Source organism: Papaver somniferum, chromosome 3, assembly GCF_003573695.1.
Source record: "Papaver somniferum cultivar HN1 chromosome 3, ASM357369v1, whole genome shotgun sequence".
Classification (NCBI taxonomy): domain Eukaryota; kingdom Viridiplantae; phylum Streptophyta; class Magnoliopsida; order Ranunculales; family Papaveraceae; genus Papaver; species Papaver somniferum.
The window spans coordinates 18,592,915-18,602,579 of NC_039360.1; the positions used below are offsets into that span (position 1 = coordinate 18,592,915).

At 37.8% G+C, this 9,665-nt stretch overlaps 1 protein-coding gene across 1 annotated transcript; it reads right to left on the reverse strand.

Annotated features, from left to right (window-relative positions):
* Positions 1-344: 344 nt before the first annotated feature.
* Positions 345-2,492, reverse strand: LOC113359089 (U-box domain-containing protein 1-like). Its single transcript, XM_026602779.1, has one exon. The coding sequence runs from the start codon at positions 2,487-2,489 to the stop codon at positions 345-347; it is 2,145 nt and encodes a 714-aa protein (XP_026458564.1). The 5' UTR covers positions 2,490-2,492.
* Between the last annotated feature and the right edge of the window lie 7,173 nt (positions 2,493-9,665).

Sequence of the window (9,665 nt, forward strand, 5' to 3'; positions counted from 1 at the left end):
TTCCTGATTTTACTTACTTATCGAAATTGTATGAAAGGGTCACAGCTCTCAGGTACGCAACCTTCTAAAGCTTTAGTTTACTATACCTCTCACTATATCTTTGCAGGTCAAGTTCTGTCAGAGAAAGTTGATTCATGTTGGTGTTCAAAGATGCAACATCTTGAGGTTCCTCTCGGCAGAAGTTAAAAATAGAACCAGGTAGTAGCTTATGAAGTTACAAGTTTACATGTGCAATTTTATGTAATATCAACAACATAACTATGTACCGTATAGTAATGTATATGCCAACATTTACAAGATTATCCCGCTGAGGAATTCTGATGTTTCTGTTCTTGCTAATATTGCTATTTACTTGGTTCGTATTGTCGTTCCAGGGAATTGTGAGAAGAATTCTGGGAAGAATTTTGAGAAGAACTGTGAGAAGACTGGAAGCAAAGCCTATTGAGTAATTTTAGAAGAGCTTCACCTCTTCTTCTAGCCTTGAGAGATCCATCAGAAATTACTTTCTGTAACGAAGGTATACTGTGTGGGTGTAATATCAAACGCCTAGTAAGTTCTTCTCCTCCATTTTTACAGAGTCCTAGCAGAAGAGTTACTGCGTTCTCCTTCCCTTTTGCAGAACCGAACCTCAACAGATCAACAAGGAGTGGCACCATCGTTCTGTTCTTCTTAATCTCTTCAAGTCCTTCAAGATTTCCAGATAGTAAAGCTAGCACAGCCAGCGCATCATCCGTGATTCCTGCTGTATCATCCATCAATAGTTCAATGAGCAAAGGAACTGCCCCGGCGATCACCACATTGGCTTTGTTAGCATTGTAAATCGCAAGGTTAAATAGAGCTGTGGCTGCATCTCTCTTGCCAACACTGGTCCCCTCCCTCAGTAGACCCACCAATGCTGGGATTGCTCTTGGGCGGGCCCCAATTGTAATCTTACAGTCGTCTATCATCGACAAGCTGAATATGGCTGCTGCTGCATTCTCCTTTGCTTCCATTGTTTTCCCTGACTGCAAGATGTCTATTATATTATCAATTGCTCCAGCTGCCATTATAAGAACCTTATTGTTATCGAAAATGGAGAGATTCAATAAGGCAGTAACTGCATTCTCTTGGATTTGTGGATCATGGGAACTTAACAATGTAACTAAGAATGGAATAGCGCCTGCCTCGGAAATTAGTCGGCGATTGATCATTCCTGTTTTGGCAAGTAATCTTAGTTGGTAAGCTGCCTGTCTCTGAGTATCAGGTGACCCAGTTGCCAGCTTCCCCACTAGGAATTCGGCTGTCAGCTTTACAGAATCTATAGCAGCTTTTGATGCAGAAATGTGATCCACAGAGTTCTCCATTTCTTTTCTCTTACTGGTACTTCTCTCTTCAGATGAAGAACGCATTTCACTTGTTAGTGGGATATTATTTTCTTCTCTCCATTGACGGATTAAACACTTCAGTGCGTAATTGGGTATCAGAGCCATGTGAATTAGTTTCTGTCCACTCTTTGGGCATGTGTGGTGACCTGAATTTATCCACTGAGTAATCGGACTTCGATCATAAGTGTGGCCAGATGCTACAATGACTGGGTCTTTCATCAAATCAAGTGAAATTGGGCATCGAAATTCGTCAGGGATGTGAAGTATGATTGACTGAGAAGTTGAAGGTGATGGATCAAAATCTCTAGATAAGGACGCTGACCTCTTCACCACTGCTTCATGATCTAGTTTGCTGATTATTTTCTCATCATATTTTGCATCACCAAATATCATAGATTTTGAATACGATACAAGGGAGATAAGGTTGTTAATATTTGAAACAACAATTAGACCTCCTGTTCCAGCTTGTTTACGAGCCTCTCCTTCTAGCTTCAATATTTCCTCTTCATAATCAGCATGATTCTTCAGACCTATACCACACATAATCTTTTCTATTTGTTTCTTGCTGTCGGAAATCCTCTTATTTTTATACTTGTTTTCATTGTTGTTGCTCATCAATTTCAGAATCTCTTCTCTTCGTTGAAACTCTACAGGATCAAGAAAAGCATCCACCCTCTTTATCTGCTTGTGGAGAAGCTCTACTTGCTCTCGAACATCTGGAGTTATGTTGATCAAACTCAAAGGAAGAATGTCAAGTGCCATACCCATCTCCTTCACCAAAACATGAAATTGTTTTGACATGAATTCAGATTGCAAAACATTCCACAAGCAACTCCCGTCTTTACACTCTTGAATCAAAACCTTTGCTTTTCGAATCACAGTGTACAACTCATTAAGACAAAGGATCGAAGACGGCGGAAGTGGACCATTCAATTCACGGATATCTTCGAAAAGTGAAGACAGTAGCTTAATCTTCCGAGTTAACTTAGCAACATTTCTAGCCTGTAACAAAGGAAGCTTACTATCCACTGAAGAAACTTCATGAGAGATATGAATCAGTGACTCTATTAAAGAACCTGTTGGGAGAAAAGCTGATGAAACCATCAGAATCGGAGATGAATCCATGGAGTCAGAGGTAAGGGTTTCCATTGGCTATAAGTTTTCATTAACAATGGGAAACAACATTCTCATATTCGTTAAGAAACTTACTTAAAAATTAATGAATTCAAAGTTTGCAAGTCTTTGATGGATTTGTTTTTGTTTTGAATCTTTATTTACCTGCAGGACAAAAAGAATAGGTTTGGTCTTTTGGAGGGAATCGAGGAAGACCTTCTGGGTTCTCGCCACGTGGAGAGATTTCAGAAGGAGTTATGTTTATTTCTTCGTGTTCTAAGCTTAAAGAATTGAGTTCGTCAAAGTAAACTGAAAGGAAGTTCGGTAGCCGTTTTTATCTTTCCAAAAGCATTAGTCCAAAAATCTAGTAAGAGTTCAAGTCTTCATGTTGGTTTTGTACAGCATGGGCTTTTTCATATCTCTTGGGTTGAGCTTGAGACAGTAAAGGTGAAGATACTATTACTACGCTACAAATGATTTTTGATTTTGGTGTGCCGTGTATTTTGGGTTTCCCATTTCAAATCACTTGAAATAAAAAAATTTGGTCTCTAGTTTCATTTTGGATCACCAATCAAATCCGTCCAAATCTATCGTTACCAAAACCATGGCAGTATCTCTCAGTAAGTAATTTTCGAGCCATAGTTGTGACAGTAAAACAAATGCGAGCTAGGCGCTCACTTAGGCGTGGGAGTCGTCCAAACGGCGCTCAGCAATAGAACACCCCAAGGCGAAAAACAATGAGCAAAGAAAGAATTTATTTTTTTCTGGGCGCCTTAGGCTCGCCTAGGTACTATTGCGAGGCAACGTGCATGCTTACAAGACAAATTTAGTCAACTTCCCTTCTCTTGGTGTTAATGTTAATTCCCCTCCTCCAATATCAAATCTCAAATACGCTTCTGTTAACTTTGTGTCTCTAGAATCCATGGCCGATCCACCGTCCACCACAACTATCCTAGTTCCATTAATAGACCAAAACCAAAACATAATCCTACTAGAAGAAGAAGAAGAAGAAGAAGAAGAAGAAGAAGAAGAAGAAAACCACAGGTTTCGGATCTTTCTTCTTTTGGAGTTCCTGGTTGTGACATCTAGTCAAGTGCTGTCGCTCTTCCGAACTACTGAGTATCAAGGAATCATCACTCTCATCAATGGAGGGGATTTCGCCGTAAGTTCTACGTTAACAACATCTAGTCAAGTGCTGTCGCTCTTCCGAACTACTGAGTATCAAGGAATCATCACTCTCATCAATGGAGGGGATTTCGCCGTAAGTTCTACGTTAACAACATCTGTTTATTAAATGTTATAAAGACATTTTCGATTTATTAGTTAGAGACTATATGTTGTGAGGTGCGAGGGGAGGCGAAGCGCCAAGCCCTGCGCTCACGCTTTTTGCGCCTAGGGACGCCTAAGGAGACGAGAAAAGATTTAAAGGTAGTGGCTAAGGCTTCTATTGCTAGTCAATGACATTTATCATGTTTTTATATGTTGCCAGGTAAGCTCCATTGTTCAAATTGTTGGCATATCCATTTGCTTACATGCAGCCGCAAAGATTTCTCATAGAGCACAACGTGTTGCATCTATTGCTAGTCAGTGTCATGCTTTATTAACGAGTAATTCACCGGATCCATCTTGCATGAGAGGCTCAAAAAGTGTGGGCAACTTGGAGGCACTTGCTAATCCAAGAAGAACAATACCTGCAGTCTTCTCTGAAAGCGATTTGGAGTCATTGGATGGCATTGTACAACCAAATTACACACAGTTGGCTTCTTCATACAACAAGAGACAAGCGTTTGGTATGTGAATTATCATGTCCTCATTAGTGTCTTTGCATGAGCTTCTATAACCTAGCCATTGGATTAGTTACTTGCTCTATCGTTTTAGTGATTATGTTTAAAAATTCGTTCTTTCTGCAAAGTTAACTTTTGTTGTGCAGTAATGTATCTGCAGTCTAATCGGGCGGGAGTCACAATATATGGATGGACGGTGAATCGAGAGCTAATCAGCACAGTTTTCCTTAGCGAGTTGTCGTTGATACTTTTTGTTCTTGGGAAAACCGTCATCTTCACTTCCCAACCAACTTAAAACCTCTGACATGGAGGTATGCTCACGGGCACCTTTTTGGTAACGACGTTCCACAAAAATAAAAAACAAACAGAGACTAGAATAAAGAAGGTGATTAGCTCGCAATATGCACACCACTGAAGCATCATATAGGATTCAAACTCTGTCTGAATCATATGAATGCCTTCTGAATTCCGATTATTATTTTGTGTTTAGATTGATCATGGGTGAATATAGTGAATGTAATGTACCTCGTATATAAAAAGATAACCTACACGGACTGACCATCCAGAGAACTACATATAGAATATGTGTGTTTGCGTCCATGAACTATGATTGTCCCATATTTATTCAAAAGTTAAGTCTATCGTATGTCTTCATGCAGATATTGATAAAAGATAGAATGAACTTTTGTTCACTTTTGATAACAAAAGTTAAGCCTATTATGTCATTATGCAAATATTGATGGAAGATAGGATGAACTTTTGTCTACAAATATTAAGTCTATTACATGTCTCTATGCAAATATTGATGCAAAATATAATGAATCTTTGAATATTCCGCAGTATTGGTTTTTCCCTGATCCACATCCTTGTGCAAATACTGTGCGGCTTCGTAAGTTCTCTTATGTGAGCATTTACTATTAAATTAATCATGGGTCTCTTGTGGTTAATTTAATTGAGTATTTTGGATACAAATTCATGTTTCATGTGATTTGTTAATGTCCAAAGAAATCCTTATTTTCTTGTGAAAGTAAGGTCTGTCTTGTTGTTCTTTCGGGAATGACATTTTATGGGGAAGAGTTCTTAATTGAACTTGTGCTTAATAGCCAAATCTTTGTGGGGAGTGCGGCTGTCGAATATTGTAGGAGTTTTCTTGCATCTTTATAAACTCCTTGATGAATACACTAGTTTCGGCTATGTGCAACCATCGAAACAAAGTTGATATATTCTCTTTTGGTCATGAAGTATCTCTATGGAAATTTCATTAGGATCCCATTAGTTTTCGTACCTTTGCCAATCTATATTGACAAAAAGGGGGAGAATTAATGTGTAGTTCACACTACAAATACATATGGCTTACGGATCATTATGTAAGGGGGAGTGGTTTTCATGTGAGATGAAGTATTGACTAATTTGGGGGGTGATACATATCACCATAGTATTATTGTCAAAGTTGTGATACAATTGGACTTTGATGTTGTGTGATAATAATATGACACTGTATAACAATGATTGAGAGCTACTGTTTTCTCATTGTTATAGCTACTGATCTTCAACAATTATGATGCTGAATAGAACACGTTCAGAATCACTGGAGTACTTGGAAGTGACGAAGATTTCGAGTAATGTTGAAGAACCAAGGAAATCAAACATTTGGATTGAGAGCTACAAAGTTTATTTATTTTGTAATCCATATGTATTGATAGTTTTGTCACTAAAATTTACAAAGGGGGAGATTGTTAGAGAACTGCTCGGTCGAACTCGCAAGTGTTGCTATCTCAAGCTTGTTTTTCAAGTTTAGTTGCCAAAATGATAAGTCTTGATTTCTAGTTTACTTATATCTAAGTCTCGGTTTAGGATAGAAAGTGTAGTAGAGCATTAGACTTCACGGCGTTCATCGATTGAAGACGAAGAACTACTAAGGGGATCTTGTGGAACTTCATCAACAAAAGGTATGTGAAGACTTGAACTCATCTATCACTCAAAAGTATATCTACTCTATCTCCTATTTGAGACAAAAGTCGTATAGCTATATATACTTCAATTATGTACATTTGATATTTCGAACTGAGTTTAACTCGCTTACATATTTCTCGAAATATGTGTTGGTAAGCTTTCACTTTAACCAAGTTCATCTTATATTCTTGACGAAAGTCAAAAAATGATCATGTGAAAATCGACTTGTAACATCTTACATGGTTTGTGTGAGACAGTTATTTGATGTAGACTCAGAATGTTTCGTATTGATCATTCGATCACTTGAAAGTTGCTTGGAAGTTAATAGTTTGTGTGAGACAGCTGTTGTCATCTTCGAGAATGTTTCAATGGTTGAAATGAGAGTTTAGAACAATTGGATATAAGCACAGTATGCGTACTTGCATATGTGTGATCCAAGTCCGGGAACCACGATATGCATACCAGTATGCGTACTGGTTGGTTTAGTGAAAGTCCGGGAACCTTGTACACATATCGGTACGCGTGCTGGTGTGAGGTTCAGTTCCGAGAATTTCTGCTGAGTTTTGTGGTATGCGTACCCGTTCATATACTGGCGAACCCAAACTTAGTACGGCCACTAAGGTATGCGTACCCGTTTGCATACTTGAGTGGATAATGTTCTAAAATCGATTTGCTCATGAACTAATACATTTATATAATAAGGAATGCAATCTTTTGCAAACCGTGGCTATAATGTTCATGACTTGATTCGAGTGAATAAAAATCAATTTTGCTTCAATTGTGTCTTGTATACTTTTATCAGAATATAAACAATTGAACAACTCTAGAACTAGTTTCATTTGAGTCATTTGAACTAGTTATGGTTAAGATGAATGAGGTTGATATGAAAGTGTTCATATGTCTAACTTCGGTTAACTATTTTTGATCCAACAAAGGTGTACACGTTTAGGTAAGGTTACTCATATCTAAATGAAGTCACTTCTCATTTGTGTGTAACAAGCTAAGTTCGACCTAACGCTTGAAAGATATTAGCTTGAGTCTAATCAGGTTTTCATATAACGGTGAATATTAAATGCTTTGTTTCCAAGGTAACATTGATGCAAACCCTGATCTGAAGACTATATAAAAGATAACTCTAGCAACTGGGAAACCTAATCCGCACACCTCTTGTGTGATATTAGTTGCGACTAGAGTTGATTCTACTTTACCCTTAGGTTTTTTCAAAACCATGTAGGCTAACGACTTGAAGACTTCATTGGGATTGTGAATCCAGACCCAAGTATTTTCTCTATAGTTGCGTGTTCTGATCTTGTTATTTCCTATCGTGATTGAGTACTATATTCTCTAAGATTTGCTCGAGATTTAATCTCCGATAGGCAAGATAAAAAGTAGTCACAAACATCTTCATCTCATCGTTTGTGATTCCACAATATCTTATTTCGCTACCATACGATTAAGATTATTGTGAGGTGATTGATATTTCTAGGCTGTTCTTCGAGAATATAAGTCTGGTATATCAATTGGTTACTGTTAACCTTGATTTATCAAAAGACGGAACAAAACTCATAGGTCTATCTGTGGGAGACAGATTTATCTATTCAATAGACTTTTCTGTGTGAGACAGATTGGTTTATCAAATCTTCGACTTTGGGTCGTAGCAACTCTTAGTTGTGGGTGACATCAGCTAAGGGAATCAAGTGCGCAGAACCGGCGTGGTTCTAGAGGCGTAAGGAATGCGACTGTACCTTGATCAGTGCGAGATTGGTTAGGCCTCAACTACATTTCAGTCTGAAGTAAACTTGGAGTAGGCTAGTGTCTGTAGCGGCTTAATACAGAGTGGTGTTCAAATCTGGACTAGGTCCCTGGGTTTTTCTGCATTTTCAGTTTCCTCGTTAACAAAACTTCTGGTGCCTGTGTTATTTCTTTTTCGAATTATATTTGTTTATATAATTGAAATATCACAGGTTATGCGTAATTTCAATCAATTGCGAATTCCAACCTTTGGTTGTTGATTAAATTGATTGACACTTGGATATTGGTTTTTAATACCGTCCAAGCTATTTCTTATATTCAATCGGGCTCGCAAATTCCTATTTGTTTGATTGCAGATTGAATTGATAAATTGAGATATAACTCTTTGATATACTTTTCGTAAGATTGAGTCTTACTGTCTAGTTGATTCTTTTGAAAGTATATTGGCGTTAGTCTATACAGATTGCTAAGTGAAATATTGGGTGTGGTTGTTAGACTCCCGTTTTTTCAAGTGAAAATTCAATTTTTTTACATGTCTTTAATCAGCTTATGTTGGTCACAAAAAAGACCGATTCCTTGTGGCATAGAAACACAATCGGATTTTACATACCTTCGAGAAGACCGATTATTCCAAATTATTTCACTTTAAAAAAAAAATAGTTGTTAGGGACTTTCTCTATATATATAGACCTCATCCTTGGACCCCATTTACCCCAAAATTTCTCATTATATTCCCTCTCACTCCATATATTCCACAACTACTCATTTTATAACTCTACATACAACAATGACATCATTTGATTCAAATGAAGATCTATCCATCACCAAAGTATGGTGCGCGGAAACTAGAATCAAAAATCATTCCTCTGTAAGGGTTGATGTCGAAACCTTTTGGACAAAGGTGCATAACAAATATAGGAAAAATTTTGGGAATCCAAATGGAAGAAGTGTTCAACAAGTCCATGATAGGCACAAAGTCATCGAAAGTGCGATACTTGCTTATTTATCTATCCAACATCGGATTTTGAACGCTAGCCACTTTAGCTTGTCCGTTGAACAATTTTTAAGTGTTTTTGTGGTTTATTTTACGTGATCCATGTTGTTTTATCTCCCAATGAAACACCACTAACTAAGTAAGTTTGTGTTCTATTTTTGTAGCATGAAGTCGTGATGCTACTTGGAGGAAATGGGGAAAGCATTCGCATTCGATGAAAGCTATATATCACTTCATGGTTTCCAAAATTCCGGAGTATGGCCCGGATTTTATGGTGGGTAAATCGGACTCGGATTCCTCCAACGAAGATTGATGGTTTCACAAGTTTTTGTGTAGGTTTTGTGGGTAGACTTGTATGCAAACCCTCACGATCACTCCACGAAATCAAGGAATTGTTAACGCCCGATTTTGTAACGGACATTTATAAGTAACGTCGTATCGACGCTGGAAACTTTGTAACGTTGGATAATCGTTGCAATAATTGGTATCTGTTACAGAGTTTCGGGAGGGTTGTGGGTAATTACCTTCCTATCCTCAACTTAAAATGCTATGTTACATAGTTACCCTCCATTACTACTATTAGTGCCTTTACTACTATTATTAGCTCCCAATTTCATCTCACACTCAAGGGATACCCAGCCTCCCAACGATTATGGCTTTTTTCTCTAACATTTTTTTCCCATTATAACTCTTTATTTTAACTAA